This window comes from Prionailurus viverrinus, chromosome E1 (genome assembly GCF_022837055.1).
Source record: "Prionailurus viverrinus isolate Anna chromosome E1, UM_Priviv_1.0, whole genome shotgun sequence".
Classification (NCBI taxonomy): Eukaryota; Metazoa; Chordata; class Mammalia; order Carnivora; family Felidae; genus Prionailurus; species Prionailurus viverrinus.
The window spans coordinates 49,599,314-49,620,868 of NC_062574.1; the positions used below are offsets into that span (position 1 = coordinate 49,599,314).

The 21,555-nt window shown below is 60.7% G+C and overlaps 1 protein-coding gene and 1 long non-coding RNA gene across 4 annotated transcripts in view; one reads left to right on the top strand and one right to left on the bottom strand.

The window, feature by feature from the left end:
- The window catches only part of DNAH17 (dynein axonemal heavy chain 17), a 104,777-nt gene that overhangs the window by 6,297 nt on the left and 76,925 nt on the right, over positions 1-21,555 (bottom strand). For both annotated transcript variants that reach the window (XM_047833654.1, XM_047833655.1), the window contains 19 exons: positions 20,119-20,352; positions 19,610-19,774; positions 18,048-18,143; positions 17,676-17,893; positions 16,197-16,404; positions 15,781-15,896; positions 14,131-14,323; positions 13,382-13,617; positions 12,606-12,728; positions 10,707-10,911; positions 10,087-10,251; positions 9,741-9,881; positions 9,311-9,481; positions 7,643-7,765; positions 6,912-7,105; positions 3,964-4,112; positions 3,103-3,230; positions 2,180-2,407; positions 918-1,109 (listed from right to left, as the gene is read on the bottom strand). In XM_047833654.1, the coding sequence (XP_047689610.1) occupies positions 918-1,109; positions 2,180-2,407; positions 3,103-3,230; positions 3,964-4,112; positions 6,912-7,105; positions 7,643-7,765; positions 9,311-9,481; positions 9,741-9,881; positions 10,087-10,251; positions 10,707-10,911; positions 12,606-12,728; positions 13,382-13,617; positions 14,131-14,323; positions 15,781-15,896; positions 16,197-16,404; positions 17,676-17,893; positions 18,048-18,143; positions 19,610-19,774; positions 20,119-20,352 (3,285 nt within the window). The remainder of the gene's footprint in view (positions 1-917; positions 1,110-2,179; positions 2,408-3,102; positions 3,231-3,963; positions 4,113-6,911; positions 7,106-7,642; positions 7,766-9,310; positions 9,482-9,740; positions 9,882-10,086; positions 10,252-10,706; positions 10,912-12,605; positions 12,729-13,381; positions 13,618-14,130; positions 14,324-15,780; positions 15,897-16,196; positions 16,405-17,675; positions 17,894-18,047; positions 18,144-19,609; positions 19,775-20,118; positions 20,353-21,555) is intronic.
- On the top strand, positions 13,609-21,047 carry LOC125152032 (uncharacterized). Of its 2 annotated transcripts, none has more exons than XR_007147022.1 (5): positions 13,609-14,048; positions 14,151-14,340; positions 15,354-15,450; positions 16,224-19,800; positions 20,025-21,047. It is a non-coding gene; the product is annotated as an uncharacterized LOC125152032 (long non-coding RNA). The 2 variants fall into 2 exon arrangements; XR_007147021.1 differs by lacking the exon at positions 13,609-14,048 and having other exon boundaries at positions 14,209-14,340; positions 16,224-18,793; positions 19,307-19,800.

Below are 21,555 nucleotides of genomic sequence, written 5' to 3' on the forward strand. Positions count from 1 at the left end.
GCAGTGGCGCTGTTTGCCCTCAGAGGCCACCAGAGGTGGTCACAGATGGTCCCTGTCTTGGGCTGCTTGCGGGGAGCAGGTGTGCGGGGCTGTGCTCGCGTCTTGAGCTCTTTATGGTAGGGTGGGAAACGGGTGGGTGGCCCAAGATGTGCCCTTAAGCCAGCCGGGGGCTCTTCCCTTGCTTAACCCCTAAAGCTTGAGGCTGGGTGCCTGGTCAGGGGCAGAGCCGGGCTTCGCTTGCGACATTGTCCCCTTCGCTTGCGACCTTGCGTTGGGAGGGGTGCTGCCTTGTCCCGCCATCTGGCCCCCCGCCCCCCCGCTGCTACCCACCCCTGCGCCATGCCTCAGTCCCGTCTCTGCTGATTTGGGGGAGCCAAGGCGTATGGGGTACGCAGGCGTCTGCCTCTCCTGGGGGGTCACAACACTCCCGTGTCAGCACCAGGCTCTCTGAGCCAGACTCCAAGAGGGACCAGGAAGGGGGGGCGGCCGGCCACTCCCGGTCCTCCGAGGCCCCTTGCAGATCACTGCACACATTTACTTCCATTTTCAGGAGAACGAAAGCAGTGCTCTTGTTATCCAGGGGGATTTTTCTGGCTCTCCCTTTAAACCTGGGTTCTGTCTCCAGACACTGCACCCCGGGGAGGTCCCTCATCCACTCCTCCCGCCCAGGGATTTCTGGGAAGGTCCCCCAAAATACCTGCCCCCGTGCAGTGTGCTAACAAGTGGGAAAATTGCCAGACAGCTGACAGGTGCTGCAGGGGTGGTGGCCAGGGCCTGGGTAACAACCGTCCTATCAGCCCGGTGGGGTCACGGGGCAGGTTTTCTTTGACTAATGAGCTCTACGTGATGCGTCCTGAGCATGAGGCGGGAAGGGTGGGAGGGCAGAGAAACCCGCTGGGCACCAGGCTCAGCCTTACCTTGGTGTTGGCCTCGAGGTAGTTGTATAGCACGTTGATGGAGATGGTGAGGTCCCCATTGTTGAAGGGGTACGACCTGTTCCAGCCCTGGGCCCCGAACTTGCGCCTCTCGGCCACCACGGCGTGGAAATAGCACAGGGCGAATAGGATGCACTTGAACTCGATCTCCTTGGTGCACATCTCCAGGGTGTCCTGTGGGGGGGCACAGGTGCCCCGGCTGGGACCCGAGTCCTGCCTCTGCCAGCAGCTTGCTGGGGGCGGGAGGGGCAGGGTGGGCGGGGACCGGCCACCTGAGGCCCCAGTCCATGAGGGCTGGAGGGGAGCATGATTTCTTGTGCTTCTGTCGTTCAGAAATGCTGTTCTATCACCTAAGTATTGATTTTAAGTCGGATTAAACTGCTTCCTAAATAAAACATTCCCAAACTCAGGACATTTCTGGATTCCTTTAATGAGAGGGACCGTCCTCAGCGGCGGCCAGCGCTCCCCCTCATGTGCATGTGAACACTAGCCCAGACTCTCCAGGAACAGGGGCTCGCTGTGCGTTCTCGGCACAATGTGCTCCACAACGAGATCTCTGTAGGTGTTACCAGACGGTACGGGGTGTCTTGTCTTCCTTAAAAAAGGTTTCAGACCCCACTGGGGAGATCAAGTGAGCGCACCCAGAAAGTTCTGGTGCGGAACAGAAGATCAGGGGATATGCTAGGGGCTTGTGGAAGGGGTCTGGTCGCGCAGGGACTCTCGAGGAGGGAGGAGCCCCACCGAAGCAGGTGGAGGCCCCGTGGGGATGGGCCGTGGCGGGGGGGGGGGGGGGGCAGGGAGTGAGCAGCCCGGCAGCCAGAGCCAGTGAGAGCCCGGCCGTTCTCTTCTGCTGCCTCTTGAGCCAGAGGAAGGCCCGGGGGGGGGGGGGGGGGGGGGGGGCGGGCACAGCAGCCCCGAGCAAACCGCCAGGAGCAGGGCCCCTTCCTGAGGTGACGCACACTGCATTTACCTGCACTGACTCGCAGGTCGCGAAAGTGGTTAAAAGTACGCATTTCTGGTTTTTACAGCCGTAATTTGAACGCATCGCACGTTCGACTCAGTTTTGCACGAACATGTTGATTTTGTGGTGCAAGGTGCGAGTGTGCGCTGTGGTGTGGCGTGCTGCACCGAGGACCTGTGCGGAGGCGTCCCCACAGTTCCCCCCACAGTGGGGGCCAGGGGCTGGGGCTGCATGGGGGCCGGGGGGCCGGGGGCCGGGGACGCACCAGAGGGAAGTGCCTCACCTGAGTGAAGAGGTCCAGAGCCTTGTGCAGATTGGCGTGCATGCCCGTGGGCGGCTCGTTGGTGATCTTGATGGCGTTCTCCAAGATGCCCTGGGGGATGATGTGGGACTCGGGGCTGGGGGCGGGCTCGGCGCTGATGAACACGCGGTAGTCCTCGTGGCTGCCCGTGCTGTATCGCTCCACCTTCTTGTCCAGTGTGCTCAGCCACCGCGCCACGAGGTGGATGTTCTGCGGCCGAGACTGGGGCTCAGTGCCCACGCGCCCCTCTTCGCCGCAACCGCGTTCCCTGGCAGGGGGTGGTGCCCGCCGTCCACCCTTCCCCTGGGCGCGCTGGGGAATGTCAGCTACACGGCTGAGGCCTGGGAGTCCGTTCTTGTGCTCCGTTAATTCAAGACCCCCAGCCCCACGGTGAGTCCTTCCCGGCCGCCCCCGCCCCCCACCCCCGCCGGCACAAGGCTGGACACTACGGTCCCCACCCCTCCCCTGAGAGGTTTGGGTAAAAAGGAATGGCCTGAAGCTGGGGTCTCCACGTGGGACCAGGCTGGCCCTGCAGACTGAGGTCAGCACATGCTGGGGTCTGTGGGAGCTGGGCAGGCCTAGAGGTGCTGGTTGAGGTGCAGGAGAGGGGGTGGAGAGGCTGCTGGGCCCAGCTGGGTTTACCCAAAGTGTGGACAGAGTGCCCCCAGGCCACTTTTGCTTCCCCCAAATGAGGAGGAGGAGGGGTGCTGTTGGCCACTCGGGTGTTTTGTGAACAGCATCTCTTTCGGGGTCCTCGGGCCTAACCCCAGCTTCCTGGGAGCCGCCTGTCCCCTCCCACGGTTGTGGGCATGAACCCCATGACCGGCTTTCTTTCGAGGCTTCGGGCCTGTCCCCGCAGCCGCCTCAGGGTGGGGAGCCCCTGCACCAGAGGGGCGCCTCCGTACCTGCAGAATGACCCAGTGTCCCATCTCTGCCGCCACATCCAGAGCATTCTCGGCCACCACCTCTTGTCCCTGCCCCAGGGACACGTTGTGCAGTTTCCCGTTGTCTATGGTGAATCCCAGTTTCTTCCCTAAAGGAGAGGAAATGCATGGGGGGCCTCTGACGAAGGTTGAGGCTCCGCAACCCAGCTGAGAATTCCACACGCTTCCTGCTCTGTTTTGTATTGTGGTAAAACACACTTCAGAACGTCAAATTTACCCATTTAAGAACCATCTTAAAGCGTACAGTCTGGTGACATTTAATAGTCACGATGTTGTGCAACCATCCGTCCGGTTCCAGGACGTTTTCATCACCCCGAATGATGCCCCGCCCCTCCCCTTCCTCTCCCTCCACCGCTCCCCGCTCCCCGCTCCCCCCGCCGCTGCCACATCAGCGGTCTGTCGCTACGGATTTACCTATCCCGGATGTTTCAGATAACCAGAACCACATAAATGGGGCCTCTGTGTCTGGCCTGGATTCCAACCGGCGCAGTGTTTTCTAGCTCCTTGCGGGTTGCGCGTGTTGGCACCTTATTGCTTTTTGTGGCTGAGCGCCAGCCCGTTGAATGGATTTACCACGTTGGGATTAGCCATTCAGTAGTTGAGGGACGCTGGGTTGTATCTGCCTTTTGGCTGAGCCAACAGCCCTACGAAGTACCTGCTCGGACACCTGTTTTCACGCTCCCTCCGATGCCCATCACTTTCTGGGTCTTTGACAGAAGCTGTGAGACCTCACCGCGGTTTTGATGGGCATTTGCTGACGACCAATGATGTGGCCGCCCCCTTCTGTGACCCCCGCCCCCGCCCCCAGCCGGCCACACTCACCCAGGGCTTCCACATCTTTCAGGGGGTCGACGCCTGGGGAAAGGATGAAGAATATCGGCGTGGAGGGGCTGCTCTCCTCGTAGGACTTGGAAAACTCAACACTCCGGCCCTCCACAAATTTGCTGCCCATCTTCTCTTCCACGAAGTTCCTGAGGGAGATGCACTGGTCAGCCCCGAAGGCAGAGGGGGACCCCTCTGTGACCCCAGGGGGAAGGGCCATTTCTTAGTAGGCTTTCTAAGGCAGAGGATATCCCCGGCCGGAAGGCAGTCCTTGCGGGGGCTTTCCTCGTTGCAGGGAGAGGGTGTGGAGGGGGAGCAGGTGCTGGCAGCCCCCTGTCTCTGCCCAGCCCTGCAGGGCACACTACCCTAGAGAGGCCTGCATGCGAGCAGGTGAGGCCGTGTCATGCTGCCCCGTTTTCAGAGGCTCCCAGGTCACCTGGGGGTGGGGTGGGGACACAAGCCCCAGTGGGGCCACAACCCAGGACATCGCAGGTGAGCACGCCCCGGTGCCAGGAGGCCCCTGGGTCCTTCGAGCCCTCTGTGCCCCCAAGGAAGGGGTCGGGTCAAGTTCTCTGCTCCAGCAAGGGCGGCAAGAAGGAGAACACAGATGGGGCTCTGCGTCCTGGCGGTCCCCCGACCAGGGGTTGAGGAGGAAGGATGTTCATGTCGTAGCCATTTTGGTGAACTTCAAGGACCACAAAACATGGTTCATCAGAAAAATCACAGGGGGAAAAAAAAAGGAATGTACATCAATACCTCTCTTCACAAAAGCACTTCTTTGTTCCAAGTCCCAAACTGTCTTTCTTGACCCTCAGAAGTCTGGGGTCCATCAAGGCCCCTCTCATGGGAGATCTAGTGTTCTTTGGGGTGACCTTTGGATCTCGCTCTGCCCCTCTCCCTCCATCACTGAAGGCTGAGCTTACTGTATTCTCAATGAGTCACAGGAGCTGAAATGCTAGGATTCAGTGTCTTTGGAAGAAGCAAGTCAGTCCGAAAGAACAGTGGGAGAGGAGGTGCTTGCTCTCAAGCAGCCGGTCATCTGGATGCTCTGTCCTCATCTTGGAGGACCGTCAGGTGGCCTCTTGGTGGCCTGCTCACTTGGAGGCCACCCCATGCCCTCCCAACTCCTTCCCTCTGACTCCGTGGGGAACCTCGGAGGCTCAGGACTTTCCAGGGACACTTTTACAGTGTTCACCCGCTGCTCTGGCCTTCGCTGGCTTCTGTGCAGTTTCCCAAACTGACACTGGCTCCTGGCCAGGAGGGGTGGGGTGGGGGGGCACGCCTTCCAAAGGCCTCCAGTTGTCCTCGATTCCGGCCTTTGGAACTGGCTGGGAATGTGGATGCTAGGATCCTTGTCCAGGAAGGACTTCTGGAACGTAGGCAGGAATGTCACTAAATCACGGTTACTAATGACGTGGCCAGGCCACGTGGTCATTCTCTGCTGGTGAATTAACGATGAACGGCGCACACTGGTTCCTGATGGGCTCCGCCACTCTGGGCACCGAGTCCTTGGCAGAGGATTGCGGGAGCCCGCTCCCAGCCGCGACAGCCACAGTGGAGAAGCCACATCACAGAAACTGCTGTAAACCAGGGCCTTTGTTGGGAGAGATGTTTGCCGGCACCCCCACCCCCAGGTGCCGCCCTCTCTGGGCCAGTGAGCCTCGGGCCATGTGGGGGGGCCCCGAGTGAGTTCATGCTTTGAATGGTGCCTGGCACACAGTATGCCCTCGATGAGTGCTGCTGTTTCTCGCTGTGGATTTGAATTCCCTTGCTTTTAAGCTACACTGCTTCTCTATACCCAGGGACACTGCAGAAACGTCACAGCGGGATTTGGGTTCACCTGGTGTTTGGGGTCACCCAGGCCCCTGCAAGGTGCAGACGCTCATGGGGTCCGAGTTCCTTCCTTCGTGACATTGTATCGTGCCATGTTGGAGAGTGGGCGCAGGTGGTGACTCACCACAGTGCTCTGGAGGCAGCCGGCGGGGACACCCGAATATGCCCAGCTCCCCCAGGGGGCCGTGTGCCCGCTGTGCTGGCGGGGTGTGCGTCCTTCGCCCTGACCTTTCCCAGACTTTGTTCCAACGTCTTCCAGCATATGACGGGGATGTCTTGTTTCTGTCTGGCCCCTTCCTGCCCTGCCCGTGAGCCCCAGCAAACAGCAAAACAGAAATGTCTGTGAACAGCCAGTGGCAGAGTCCGGCCGCTGCTTTGGTTGGAGGGGAGTTCTGTTAGGGACACAGGCACCGTTTGGGGAATCTGGGTGCTTTTGGGCTCTGCTAGGACAAACAAAAGGCAAAGACACCATAATGTGTCATGTTGGAGAACAGACACTGAGCTTGGTTCCTTGTCTGCTCTGTCCTCCCTCCTGGTGGCATCTCCGTCCTCCCTGGTCGCCCTAGTGGGCAGGAGGGAAGTCCTCTCCGCTCCAGGGGAGGGTGGATGGGACATCTCAGGTGTCACCCGTGGGGGATCGGTGCAGGTGTTCTGTGATGTGGCTCCGGGAGCCTTTCTGTGAGAGGACAGTCCCAGCAGGGGCGTGAACGGGATGGCTTGCCAAAAGGCCATGGTGATTAATTTTCCAATCGTGCAGACGTTTCGGGGGCAGAGAAATTATTCACGAAATTGGAACAGTTCTCTCTGCAAAGGAGCCAAAACTGAGGAAAAGATTGAGCTTCAATTTAGCCAGTGAGGGCATCAAAGTCCTGGGGTGCTGATGGCTTTGCCACTGTTCCCACTGCATCTTAAAAGGACTCTGTGTGGCCCCAGAGCCATTAACGCCCACACTTTGAAGAATCTTGACGGCTCAGGTGGGGTGTCCTGTTTCCCCATCACTTGTGCCTTAGGCTAGCAGGAGGAGGGGGCGGAGCGCTGGTGGGCGGGGTCCCCGTCCCGCCCACCCCCCACAGGGTGGGGCCACAGGCAGCTCCTCCCCCGGGCGCCACGCCCACCTGACTGCGTAGGTCATGCGGTCCGGCCGCATGCATCTCAGCACGCACAGCTTTTGCAGCGCAGTTTTGTTCTTCCACTCCTTGGGGAAGATCTCCTTCTCCGGGGCTTCTGACTCCACCAGCTTCTTCCACCGCTTGGCGGACCCTTCGATGTCGCTGTCCAGGTTCTTGAACTCATCCATCTCCGACAGGGCCTGGGGGCAGATGGCCTTTCAGCTCCCCGGCGCTGGCGGAGGGTGGGCCGCCTGGCTCCACTGTGGGCCCCGGATAGAACCACGGAGCGCATGAGCCGGGGCCGGCCTCCTCCCCCCCTCCCCCCAGAGGGCTGTGGGACTGGGGCCGCTCCCACCGCAGGGGACCCCATTCTAAAGGTCTTGTGAACGGAGACCCCCAGGGCCCCTGAGTGCGTGTGCCCGGAATCGGAGGGGCTTCCTTGGCCCTTTGCACTCGGCCAGAACGGGAGTAGGGGTTGGTGGTGGAGGGGCCGCCCCGCCCGTGGCTCAGCCTGCGGGGTGCAGGCAGGGCTGTGTGCGGGTCGTAAGGACCGCCGGGTTCAGACAGGAAAGTAGAGTTTCCTGCGAGCCGGCAGGTAGCCCTCTGCACCCCGGCCCCTCCTCCGGGGTCCGCCCCCCGCCCCGTTTCGCTGAATGTCCGCCTTGTAAACGTCTCCAGTGTGAGCCCCAGGGGCTGGGCGGCAGAGAGGGGTCGCAGTGCTGGGGCCCGCAGCCCACCTTGATGCCGCCCCATCCCTGGTGCTGCAGGAAGTCCACCGGCGACAGGGCCCCGGCCTTGAAAGGGAACCGCAGGAGGAAATCCAGCTCTACCGGATTCAGCTCTTTCTTCATGGACAAGACCTGGGGGGACATGGGGGCCGCTCAGACGTCACCCCACAACAGCAGGGCAGGGCGGCCGCCAGCCCCTGGCAGGAGCACCTGGGACCTCGGTCACAGACGTACAGACAGACGCAGGGCAGGCCGAGGAGCTCACACCCCTGGCCTGTGGGGGGAGCACCCTCCTGCCCTCTGGGTCCCGGCAAGACTTTCTTTTCACCTTGACTTGTTGATTTTTTAAATTGTGGTAAAATACACAGGACACAAAATGTACCGCCTTACCCCTATTAAAGCATAAAATTTTCGTAAAATCGTATCACCTCTATCTAGAAGCAGAGCTTTCTCTTCTTCTCAAAGGGAACCCCTGACCCTGTGCACAGCACGCCCCCCCCCCCCCCCCCAGCCGGGGCCACTGGTGACCCCAGGGTCTATGCTCTGTCTGGATCTGCCCGTGCAGTGGAATCCTGCAGATGTGGCCCGCTCCCGTCAGCTTCTCTCACTCTGTCCTCCAGGTTCACCCACGTTGTAGCCAAATGATGTCCCGTCGTGTGGAGAGACCACGTGTGGTTTATCCACTCATCCTCTGATGGACGTTTGGGCCACATCCACCTCGTGGCGATTATCAGCAGAGCTGCTGTGTTCATATACAAGTCAGTTCTTTGGGACACGTACGTCTCCGGTACGTATACACATACGTTTCGGGACGGGGAATTTTCTGGGTCCTAGTCCGTGTTGCCTTGTCACGCGTGCCCACCAGCTCTGTGGGTGCCCAGCAGGCCGGGTCTCGGCCCTTGAGAGGTGGCTCGGCCCACTCCGTCCATCTGGCCGGGGAGCTGGGGCCGCGGTCACCGCAGCGCCACAGACGGACGGCCGCGCAGCTCCTCTCCGACGCCACGGAGCAGAGTTTCACCCGAGTCAGACCCTCTCTCTCTTTTTCTTTCTGTCTCTTGGTCAGAAGAGAAACTCCTTTGGAAATTTAGGGCGTGCATCAAGTATCCTGCTGCCCCCTTGGCGGGGAGAAAGCGCACGCCGGGCCTGCCGCTCAGGAACTCATGCAGGTGAAGGAAAACCTCTTTGACCTGGACCCTGACTCATAGTTTGAGTTTGGAAGGGAAGCAAACTTCCAGAAGCTATCTAGAAATTCGTGTTTTCTGCCACACCCACGAGACCGTAAACCAGAGGGTGGAGGGGCTGTTTGATCGATTTAATGGAACAATCCATTTAATGGCTGTTTGGTCAATTTCATCGGGTCTGTCTGTATGAACAGGAGAACTATTTATCCGTCAGTATCTTTACTTCCTTAAGCGATAGCGTTCGGCGTCCACGGTGTTTAACCGCCCGCTGGCGCAGGACTGCTCGCTTGGCATTAACGTAAATGCGGTGAGAACGATGTGTCTTTGTAGAATTCTCTTTAACGGACCTCCCCTCCAGTGGTTGCCACCTACAACCGTGCCCGGTGTCAACAGAACCCCAAGCAGGTCCCCCAGCATCATTTGATGACTCCAATGAACGCCATCACCTGGGAATCTGCATTGCGGGCCACACTCTGAGAAGGGAGGCCAGACTTGCCTGGAAGGCCACCTGGGCCAGGAAGATGAGTTTGTCCCGTTCGAAGAGCCCTCGGGCCGTGTACATGTAGACAGAGTAGGTGATCTCGTCCGTCAGGTTGATCACTCGCTGCTTGACCTCCTCGGCCGGGGCGGTCTTCTGGATGGCTTTCTCGAATACCATGTTGAAGGCCTGGGGAAGGGGTGCATACAGGCTCATGGGGCTGGAGGCCACCCCGTGCTTCCTGTGGGGGCTCCAGTTTATTTCCGCGGCGGGTGGGGGTCTGGGGCACCTGGAGAGGAGCCCCTCCCCGGGGTGCCGGCCTGGAACCGATCCCGTGCCCCGGCTCCCCCTTCCCGCCCCTGTCTGCAGCCTGGACCCCAACTGTCCTGACGGCTGGGGGTTCTGTGGACTCCAGGCCCCCCGCCCCGGAGCCTGGCCGCACCCACACCTTGAGCGAGAACTGATAGATGGGGTTGATCTTGTTGAGGTCGTTGAGGATGAAGTACAGCAGGGACGCCCTCTCTGCGGCTGGCCGGTAGTTCTCTCTGGCCTCGTTGATTTTAGCCTCTGTGATTTTTGCCTCTTGTACCTCAAAAAAAAGATGGGGCTCGAGTGGGACGAGCAGGTGGATAGCGCCAGAGGGCAGTGGGTCCGCCCCCTGCCTGGGGGGACCCTCGGCCGGCAGCTGGCATGCTGCTCCCTGCCTTGGGCCCGGGGGCACGCATGGGACTGTGGCTTCTCTTTTCAGTGACCGGGGGAGGTGGCCCCCCACGGACGCGGCCGTGCGCGCTCACCTTCTCCTCGATCTCACTGGCTGTGTGCTTGGTGGTCTCCAGATTCTCCACTAAGGCTGTGTCCCCCAGGAAGTTCCCCGACGCCGCCGACAGACGGGCCAGCAGGGAATCTTCCAGCTCTTTCAGAACAATCTTGAATTCATTTTGAGACTTGGTGAGGTTGGCCTGCAGGAGGGACAGACCGCGGGGCTGGGGGGCGGGCTCAGGCAGCGGCCGGCGCTGCCCCCACCGCTCAGCTGAGGCCCCAGCACGGACGGGAGAAGCCTGAGCCTGTCCTGGGCAGCCGTGTGTGGCCAGGGAGCAGGGCCTGGGACCGCTCTGAGCCCGCTCTGACCACGCACAGGGGCCGGCCGCAAAGGCCATGCTGGTGGGGCAGCGGTTTGGCACATGGGGCCGTCTGGGCACCGCTGAGGCTCCTCTGCCATCAGTGAATTAGTCGTCTGGTCTGGAATTCGGTTTGGGAGGCCGCCGGGGAGGAAGAGCGGCTCGTTCTGGTGCACCTAATGCCATCGGTGCGACAGGCTGGGATGCTTTGGGGTGGCCGCTGCTGGGTCAGGGAACCTCGCTGTGACTGAACAGCCCGCCCCGAGCCACGTGGGGCTGACGTCAGGCCCCGGTACCTTCAGCTGCTCGAGATCCGGGCGCTCCTTGGCCACCACGGCAGCCAGGAGTTGGTCCTCGAGCCCGTCCCTGGTGACCAGGAAGTTGATGAGGGTGCACTGGGCTTGCACCTCGGGCTTGTAGTGCGGGTTGAAGTACTTGGTGTGCAGGATGAGGCGGAACTTGGGGTGATACTCCACCTCCTTGTCGCCGATCTTAATGAACCTGGCCGTTAGGGGAGGCAGGTTAGAGCTGCGGTATCACCCACAGAGACCACCTCCCATAACAGCCTGGCGGCCCCCTTGCCCCGGGCCCTACTGCCACCACCAACTCTCCTCGGGTCACCAGGAAAGGGCTGTGTCTCTCCTTGTTCCAGTCTTTCTCTCTGGCCTGTGGTCAGGACCTTCTAGAAGGTGCGCCTGCTCTCTCTCCGGCTGGTTTGTGCCGATCTTTATAGCGGGGATCGCGGGGCTTGGTCAACTCTAGCGACACTTTGTACTCACCCGGGAGCTGGCACAGAACTACTCTGCCTGGGCCCCACCCCAGAGCCACGAACACCAGAAGGACGCTGACGTCCCAACTCAGAACGCCATTACGTTCTGGAAGCTCCCCCGGGGGTGGGGGGAGTCTGAGAACAGCCAGGGCCAGAACCTGGTCTGCTGATCCACTGTGGGGGGACCTCTTCTCTCTGTTCCCCTTCTTTCTGGTTGAGCTCACTGCTTTGGAGGCTTCTAACTTCAACTCTCGGGCATCACCACTCATACCAAGCTCTTTTCAGAGGCTAGGACATCAGCATATTTGTTTGTTACCTCTGTTCTGGGCTTCTGCACGCACCCCTGCATTGAAGGGTGGCCCCTAACACCTTTGACGTTTACATTTTCAAAGTTGACTTAATTAAAATTTTTTTAATGTTTATTTTTGAGAGAGAGAGAGAGAGAGAGAAACACCGACTGAGCCACCCAGGCACCCCTAGTATTTTTTATATTAGAAAAGTAATACTAGCTCAGTGCATCAACCAGTGAATGGAGCCACACTGCGGACGGTTACTCAGCAGTAAGAACGATGAGGTCCTGACACACTACTGAACAGACGAGCCTTAAAGACACAGCTCAGGGAAAGCGGCCAGACCCAAAAGAGCCACGCCGCAGGACTCCCTTTATGTGAAATCCACGGAGCTGGAGGGCACAGTGGTGGGCACCAGGGCCTGGCCGGTGGGGGGGGGAATAGGGAGTGACTGCTTCGTGAGTACGGGGTCTCCATCTGGAGGGATGCAAGTGTCCTGGAACCAGACAGGGGTGATGCTTGCAAAACACTGTGAACGCACTCAGTGCCACTGAGTCGTTCACTTTAAAATGGCTAATTTGGGGGGCGCCTGGGTGGTTCAGTCAGATAAGCATCGGACTTTGGCTCAGGTCACGATCTCATGGTCCGTGGGTTCGAGCCCCGCGTCGGGCTCTGTGCTGACAGCTCGGAGCCCAGAGCCTGCTTCGGATTCTGTGTCTCCCTCTCCCTGTTCCTGCTCCACTGGCACTCCATCTCTCTCGCTCTCAAAAATAAAGTTTAAAAAATAAATAAATAAATATAAAATAAAAATAAAACGGCTAATTTTATGTCGGATAGATTTCACCTGAATTTAAAAAAAAAAAAAAAAAAGCTCCTGCGGGCTCCTGGTTTGTATGATGAGTAAAAATGGAAGAAGCGTGGCCACTGAGGACCACTGCTGGCAGGGGGCCTCCGGCAGGTGTTGGTGTCCGTGTTCCTGGCCGGGATGCTGTCCTGCACCTGCCAGTCTCTCCCTGGGGACCGGCACTTTGTTGACCCGGCTGCCCACCAGGAAGGCAGGATTCCCCACGCTTTCTCCACGCAGAGGCCGCACCTGGCCACTGAGGGCGTCGGCACGGATGGAACCGGGAACTCACTTTCCCTTTTTAATGGTATTCCTGCCCAGCAGCGGGTCCAGCACGGGGTCCACGGTTTCGCCAATGTTCTCGATGAGCAAGGTGTGCCCTTCGGAAATGGCCTGCTCGATGATGTCCAGGTAGCTGCGGGACGACACGGGGGGGGGGGCATTTAATGCGGGGGGCTCAGTGACGGCACCACTGGGTGCCCCAGGGACAGCTGTCAGAGCAAGAAGGCACCTAAAGACGAGCGGCCGAGGGGCCGGCAGCACCTGCCCTCTGCGACCCGCCTTCCCCGAGGGGCGCTCCCCTCCGGGCCTATGGGAGCACAGCTCTGTTCTCACTTCTGTGTGTGGCTCCACGTCCCCAGTGCTCCAGGAAGGCGCACGGGGTGGCCTTAGTGACCGTCTGTAGCAAGGAAGCCAGCCCCGCTGGAGATAAGAAATGAGAAAATGACCAGCCGGAAGCCCCTTGGCCAGCACACGGCCGGGCGGGACGCAGCCCGGGCTGGAGCCCAGGTGAGCGCTTCCTGCCCGCAGCTGCGGCGGGTACTGGGGGGAAGAGAGGAGAGCCCCGAGTTTGCTTCTTCGCTCTTGCCGCTGTTCCCCAAGGCCAGATGTGGGAAAACAAATCCCCGTGCAGGCCAGCATCTGTGTTTCAAGATCACCCATCCGTTTAACAAGGACGAAACACCCCAGGTGACTTTCCACACACAGGGGCCCAGCGGCCAGTGGCTACGCTTAGAGCCCGCCCCCCGCCCCAGGCCCCTCCGGCTCCTGCCTGCCACCATCGCGCACCTCTTCTGTCCCAGGCGGATGGCTTTCAGTTCACGGCCGTATTTGTTTTTGATCCACTTGATTCCTTGCAGCTGGGCGTCCACGATGAGGGGCCACCGCTCAGTGTTGCACAGGATGGTGGCATTCTCAGTGGACATGCGGTCACTGGGGAGACCCTGGTTGTTCCAAGTGGCCACGTCCGCGTCATCGGTCAGTAGGCTCAAGGGGTCCAGACCTTCCGTGATCGGGATGGGGGCCTGCCAGGGGGGAGCACTAGTCCTCAGAAGAGGTGATGTGGCCTTACTGCCCCGCGGGAAGCAGCTCTCCAAGTGACACGGTAGGTCTGTGGTTAGACCACGGACGAGCCGTGTCGTCTGGAAGACAGCCAAGCGGCTGACAGAGCCCCTGGGAACCCGCCAAGAAGGGCAGCAGCACGCTGGGCCACAATTTATTTATTTTAGAGCGAGGGCACCAGCAGGTGCACGTGTGAGTAAGCCGGCAGGGGCAGAGAGCGAGAGAGAGAGTCCCGGGCAGGCTCCACACTCGTGGCAGAGCCTGTCACGGGGCGCTCAGTCCCACGACCCTGGGATCATGACCTGTGGCTGAAATCAAGAGTCAGATGTTCAACCAGCTGAGTCACCCAGGAGTCTCTGGGCCACAGTTGAAACCCGCAATGGCCAGAGCATCTGTGAGTGTGGCATTTGGCTGGGTCTGCCCTGCCAGGGGCCTCCCCAAGTTTCCTGAGCCACGAACGCAACCCAACCTCTTACCTTTAACTTATTTATATAAGGGATCCAAAATCTCTCCATCAGCTCGTTGCGGTATTTCTTGGTGAAGTAGCCCATGTAGGAGACGAAGGCGGAAATCAGCAGGACGTCCCCACACAGGGTGACCCCCTGGCTTTTGAAGTTCTTCACCGACTCAGCCCAGCGGATGTTTTCCGATGCCAATCCCCCTACCAGCCTGAATGGAAACACGAGGTCAGTGGGGGCCAAGGGAAAGACCGGAAGGCGGCCTCCGCCTCTAATGCCGTGAGGCTTGGGCGTTTCCTGTCCTTCCTTGGCTCGGAGCTTCGGCAGTGGAAATGCGTTGGGGGACGTTTGGGGGAAGGACTGCTTCAGGGAAGCAAAACTAATGCTTCCTGGAGGCACCTGGGGACCGAATTCTGCGTTGATGTCATTGCTCCACTGACGTTATTTGAATGTTTCACCCACGTGCTATATAAAGCTGCAGCCCGGTCACCGCCGAGCGCGGGCTTGGCAAATGACAGGTCCTGGTAGAGGTGGAGTGGCCACGGCGGCCACGGGCCAGTGTGGCATCCAGAGGGCAGCTGGCCCACGTGGAGCGGGGACTGCAGGGGACGCATCATGTGTCACGGGCCACCGGCCTGAGAACTGGTCCCTGACCCTAGATGTGACCCCACAAACCTGAGAGCATTGAAGTGTTTGTTGAAAGCGCAGGCCCACCGAGGCCCGTCCTTAGCATCACCCGAGGGGCCCTTGCCTCCCAGGGAGGCGCTTTGATTTTTTTGGCAGGCGTGGTCCAGTCTGCACCCTGCTGGAGGCTAGGGCCGTGCAGTCTGGGGGTCTCCCGGGGTCCCCGTGTCTCACTGACCACAGCTACAGTGGGCTGCCGGCCCCCTCCGGGGCAGAGAAAATACCACCAGAATCCATGCACTAGGACCGACCCCTCTGGCAGCTCTTGCGCCAGGCTCTGGGCGTCGCTTTCGGAAATCCAAAGACAAAGCCCTGAAGCCTTGCTGTCTACGGGGGCAGCCGCCGGCACATGTGGCCAGCCCACACCCGCGTGGCCGGTCTGAATTGACGTGTGTGTGTGGGTTTCAAGGGGCCGGGGGGCGAACGTGCATCAGTGGTCTCACCGGTCATTCTTAATGATCACATGTGATCACAACTGATCACACGTTGGAACGATCAAATTTGGGGTTCCGTAAAATGCATTATCGAAGTCCGTTTCCTCTCCGTCCTCTGCTAAGGTGGCAACCAGAACACATAAAATGATGGGTGTGGCCCCAGTCCCTTTGGACAGCCCTGCTCTGGAAGCCCCGGAAGCCGGCGCCCACACCACGGGCGGTAAGAGTGGGAGCAAGGGGGATCTGCCCTGGGGGTGGGGGGGGGGTCTGTGGACGCCGCCTCCCAAGCAGGTCAGGGTAGGTCTGGGTTATGCGGGGTTCCCCCCTGGCCCGAGGTCACGGGATGCGTAGGGGTGCGTCGTGGAGGGCTACCGGCTCCGGGAGGTGGGGACACTGGCCAGTAGTCCGTCAGGGGGGTCTGTCCTCATGACTTAGCACAAGCGGGGACATTGCTGCCTGCACCTGGGGCTGTTCCTCCCCCTCCAAAAGCCGCCCGACCCTTCAGGGCACCTGAAAACAGGAGGGGCACCCGCGGGGCCGAGAGAGCTACCTGTTGGCCAGCGAGATCACCCTGTTGGTGGCATCTGCCTCTTGCTGGCACTTGATCTTCTCCGCTGTCGCCTTTTCAAAGGCCGACGTTAGGTTGCTCAGGTTGGCATTGAGTTCCTGGGAAAACAGACGGGGAGAGGCCCTCAAGTGGGGCCGTGCTGGGCATCCCAGCATCCTCGGGAGCGAGCGCCGAGCGGGGCCTCCCGTGCCGGCTGGGCCCGAGGAGCGAGGAGTGCGGGCCTCTGGTCCCTGCGGCTGGCTGCGGGGGTTATTCGCGGTGCTGAGTACCTGGCGGCCGCCGCGCCCACCCCTCCTCTGTGGGGTAGTGATGGGCAGCGTGAGCGCCTGGCTCGGGTGCTCCCCCCGCCGCCCCGCCCCGCCCCCGGGGCTGCAGGTGCCGTGTGGACCGGCGCTCACGGCGATCTTGTTCTTGATCCGTGACAGCTTCTCCTGTGCCTCCGCCAGCTCGGCATTCGCCTCCTCCAGGGCCTGCCTCTTGGGGGCCACGTCACAATACACCTCGTAGAAGCGCACGATGTTGATGCACCAGGAGCACAGGCCCGCGGCGGCCGTGGACTTGGAGCGGATGAACTCGGGGTCGAAGGTCGGGTTGCCTTGGTAGGGCCTGGAGGGGGAGCAGGTGTGGGCTCTGCAGGCCTCAGGCCTCCCCCGCGTCTGTCCCTCCGGCCCTCAGCTGGCCGCTGACCGCGGAGCACAGGCAATGACCGGGGAGCACGGTGAATCGGTTTCTTTTGGGGGGGGGGGTGGGGAAGGGTCTTCAAGAAGAAGAAAAAAGTGAAACACTGAAGTCTGGCCCCAGAAGTGGTTTGGGGTGTGAGGGGGCACAGAGGCACTTTAGACCCTTCTGGAAACCAGTATTTTAAGGAGCGACAGCGACGTCGTTAAGCGTAACAGACTGGACTCCCTGCAGAAAGACTGGGCTAATTCAAAATAGAACCGACGAGCAATTCGGACGTCGGCCGGGAGTACAGCCGGCCATCCCCGCCCTCGGTTTACTTCGTGTTTCCTCTAGGTTGACGTGGCGACAGGTTTACGTGTTTAGACGCCCGTCGGGGGCCGCGGCCGTCGGGGCGCTGGCAGGGTGGAGACGGCCTGAATCTTCCGCGGTTTGGGACCAGTTAGGGAAATTACACTCTGCCTGCCGCCGAGGCCGTCCGGCGGTTAGAGGAGAGCCCGATGAACCGGCAAGAAAACGTGTTCTCCGGTCAGCGCCAGGAGCCCCGCGATCTCTGCGCACACACAGGCGTCTCGACCGTGGGGGAACCGGCGCCAGCGAGGAGGCTGAGCGCGCGTCCACCTCCCGGTGGTGGAGGCCCCTCGGCGGCATTTGGTTTGCTCCCCCCGCCCGCCCCTCGGCAACACGGCCAGCCCGCCGGGTCTGCCCCTCCAGGTGTGGCGCATTTACGGTGACAACAGCGGGAAGCAGAAAGCACGCACGACGGGGCCCGAGTCAGCGGATGCACACGGCACGCGTGTGTGCGTGCGTGCGTATGTGTGTGTGCAACTGCTCTCGCCTCTAGGGGCCCTGGTGGTGTTTCTCGTGGTCCTGTGGGCTGTGTGACGGGTTGTTAGACCCTCCCATGCGCTGTTGTGGATTTTGAGCCACGGGCCTTTCCGCCTGCACTGACTCCTTCCGGTGGGGAAGGAAGAGGGTGCTGAGGTGCCCCAGGACCCGGGTGCGGCCACGTTTCCCCAGGCCACCCCACCGCCAGCTCCGGGGGCCCACCTTGCTGCACACGGCCTGAGGCCCTGCCCCACCCCGGCCGGCACAGCCTTCCCCTGGGAACAGGTCTCTGGCCGGGGCGGGCGGGAGGGGACCCGGGGGACCCTGGCACCATTGTGCTGAGCTGGGCGGTGCGGCCGAGCCTGACTCACTTAAACGCCTTCAGGCAGGCCTCGGGGATGTGCTCCTTGTCAAACTTCTTCAAGGAGTCCAGGAACGTGTCCACTTTGCCCATCATGATTTTGGCCGCTTTCCAGCTCTTGTCCTTGGGGATCTTGCCCCCCGGCGCGGTCAGGATCATGACGGCGGCCGTGACGTTGACCACGGCGTCCGGGGGTGACCCGAAGGACTTCAGCTCGGTCAGGTTGTTCTGAAAATGACAGATGGGGAGCACCTGAAAGGGGCCCGCAGGCCCCGGGACCACCCTGGGAAGCTCCCACAAGCCTGCGGCCGCTTGCACGCACACACCACGGCTTTCTCCTCCACTCTGACCGGTCCGTTTCTTGCTCCTTCCCTTCCCACACCTTATTCAGCGTGTCGAGAGCTTCCTGCGCGGCCAGCAGGGCCGGCTCCGCCTTGGCCAAGTCCGTCTCACATGCCTTTTGTTTCTCTGTGACATTCTGGAAGGAAGCCACGCGGGCAAGATCAGTGCAGGGATTGGTGGGGGCTGCGTGTGAGAGTGTGTGTGTGTGGGTGTGTGTGTGTAGCCCTGGGCAGCAGCGAGAGCACGGACGGAAGTGAGGAGGGTGCTGTGCCCCGTGCTCCCCTTCATGCCCGGGAGGTCACTGGTCGCCGCCTGGAGCCCGCCTTCCTCCTCTCCGCCCCTGTGCCCCTGCCCCTCAACAGGCTGGAATGAGCCAGGGGGGTGGCAGACTTGGGGTTCCGGAATGGCCCCCGCTTCCGGGACTGACAGCGGTTAATGTCCGGCACCCGCCCCTCTCCAGCCCCTGCATCCAGAAACGGCCCCCGCGAGGGTGCTCCGGGGAGGGAGGCCCGGGTGCTATCCCTGGGGCAGCCTGCCCAGCCAGCACCTTCCACGCCCGTTCCTGTGGTCGTGCCCCACGGTGTGCTTAAAGTCGGGGGCAGGATGCACTCTCCACGGGGTGCCTTGCAGAGAGACCCTCTCCTTTCTGTCCTCGTCCTCTGCACCCAGCAAAGCCCCCAGCCCCTACTGGCTCCTTCCTGATGGACACCACGCGGCTACTGGTCTCTGTGCTCGGCACCCAGAGACTCGGAGGGGCTCTTCCTGATCCGAGGAGCGAACGCACAGGTGCGTGAACACGTTCTCACTTCCTTACGGGGAGGGCGAGCCAGACCTCCGAACTGTTCCATTTTGGAGAAATCACACACTGGCACTAAGAGACAGTAAGGCCTCAGAGCCAGTGGCGGGGGCTCCTCGTGGCCCAGGTCTCTTGGGGTGAAGGCGCTGCCTGGGCGGGCTAACCCGGGGGCACCACCCGGGGCTTCCTCCCCGGGGAGCACCCCTGACCCCGGGTTTGGAGAGTGGTGGGTGCCTGGACATTAAGAGCCACACGTGGATCAGACGGGCAGGTCACAGAGTTTGGGGTGTGAATGTGGGTCCTGACTGCTACTCCCTAGTTTCGAGACCCCCGGGCACGTTGCTGACCACCCTGAGCCTCAGAGGGTCATGGTTCTGCAGCTCCTGCCGCCCCGCCCGGCCCAGTGACCTCGGCACCTCTGGAGGGAGCTCCTGGCACAGGGTCTGAGGACCAGGGCCCCCGTCCAAGGGCGGGGTGCTTCTCAAACCTTAATGTGCTCACAGGTCCCTGGCATCTTGTTAAAATGCAGACCTGATTCAGCGGAGCTGGGCCGGGGCCCGAGAACCTGCGTCTCTTAACCAGCTCCTGGAAATGCCACCAAGGTGGCCTGGGGACAGACGGCACGGCTCCAAGAGGAGGCGGCCCTCCTCTGAGCTGGGAGAGATGCCCCCTCAGGGGGCTTCCTGCAGGTCTGGGAGCCCTCCCGGCCTTTGCCTGGGCCCATGGGAGATACTGACCACTCAGGGGAGGCCTGGCCTGGCATAGCCATGAGCCACAGCCCACGGAGGCCCCACGTGTCTGCACACCTTGTTGATGACCTCCACCTTGGCCTCCTCCTCGTCCGCAATGGCTTTCTCTTTGCTGACCTTCTCGGTTTCCACACCCACCACCTGGATCAGCTTGTCGGCATTCTCGTTTTTCTGCTTGAGCTCAGCCTCCTGAATCGCCAGCTTGGCTTTTAAGTCATCCACCTCAGGGAGGAGACGCCAAGAGACGGGTGAGCTTGGGCCCCGGGGCCACGACACGGAGCGGGAGGGGGTGCGGGGAGGCAGTAAGTGATAGGGTGGCCTCAGTGCAGGGCGTCCTGGAACGGGCACGTCACGGACGCGCCAGACTGGACGCACGAATCCCGCCCGGCTCGGCCGACGCGAAGCACCCAATGTAACGTCAGCACTGCAAAAGCATTTTGAACCCGTTTTTTTTTTGTTTTTTGTTTTTAAGTATTAAAACCCACGCGTCCTTTCTGGCGTGAGAATGGACGTTTCTCTAAGGCCGGAATCCCGTTCCTCCGACTCGGGGGAAGGTTCTTCCCTACCTGGGACGCTGTGCTCTGCAGTTTCATCAGGCCGTTCTCCAGCCTCTCGATCTTGGCCACCAGCTCCATTCTCTTCCTGGCCAGCAGGTTCTGGTAAAGTTTGATCTGCTCCAGGAAGGTTTTGGGGGTGGTGTAGTTGTAACGCCTCTCGGTGGCCAGGTACAGCCTGGACATCTCGTTGACTGTTGTGTGCACGTAGGCTATGAAGAGACTGATGGAAGCCTTGACATCTCCCTGCAAAGGCAAGATGGGCCGTTGGTTCCCTGTCCCCTGGCGGGAGCGACCCCACTCCGGTGGGGGCCCTGGAGGAGCCCCAGGAGGAGTGGGGGCCGACAAGACAGCAATGCCTGTGCAGGCCGTCGTGGGAGCTTGGTGACATTGTACCACCAAGGGTCTGGCTCAATGCCAGGGACGCAGCATGGCTTGACTCACGTGATCACCTCCACGCCCGCCCATACCTGGGAGAGTGCAGGGCCCGACGGTATGTTTGAGTGACCTGGGCCATCCAGTAGGCATTTATTGTGTGAAGGGTCCTACGCTGGGTCCTGCTTCCCACGGCAGGGTCACAGCCACCACCGTCTGGGTCCACCCCATCTGCCTGGGCGCCTGGTCCCAGGAATGGTCCAAGCCATACCAGCCATGATTCAAGGTAATTTGGAAACGTGTTCCCCCTCACACCTGCTGCTTCAGCCATCTGACCTGTGGCCCTCACTGGTGCCAGCCGTGGGGGCCTTTCCCCGATCTTGGGGGGGGGGGCTGGAAACCCCACATCTGTGCCCTGAGCAAAGTGTGGGAAGGGCCCATCCCAGAGTAGGTGCTCTAGCAATGACCAGCAGATTTTACCCACCTTTCCCACCAGGCCCACGGTTAATTTCAGGTTCAGTACTTAGTAACTGAATATGTGTCCAAAATAAAGCAAAACATGATAACCAAGTGTGACTTATTCTAGGGCTCCTCGTTTTCCCCACTGGCTGGGTCAGGGTTTAATGGCCATTTCTAGGCCAGCAGTTAGCGCAAACAGTGAACGTGGGCACCGTCTTTCGATTAAAGAAACGGCCTGCAAAAGACAAGCAGACTGACTTCCCCATCACAGCCGTCCTGGCCTGTAGAGGAGAAGGGCCAGGGCACAGGGGACGGGGCAGCCCCGGGCAGGGCTGTGCCAGAGCCCGAGACCAGAGTAAGTGTGGGCCTCTGTGCACGCTTACCAAGTAAACACGGGCTCCCCAGGCAGCCCTGATCAGGCACTACGTTTAAAGCCTGATCTGCTCAGTCTGTTTGTACCCCAGTGTCAACCCTCCTGCCCCAGCCCCGTGGGGCCGTGGCCTCAGGGGAGGGGACTCCAAGCTGGCAGAAACGAGCGTCTGGGGGCACAGCAATGCAGGATGTGAAAAACAACAACCAGAAACTTATCATCATTTGCGATTTTGATCAATTTCG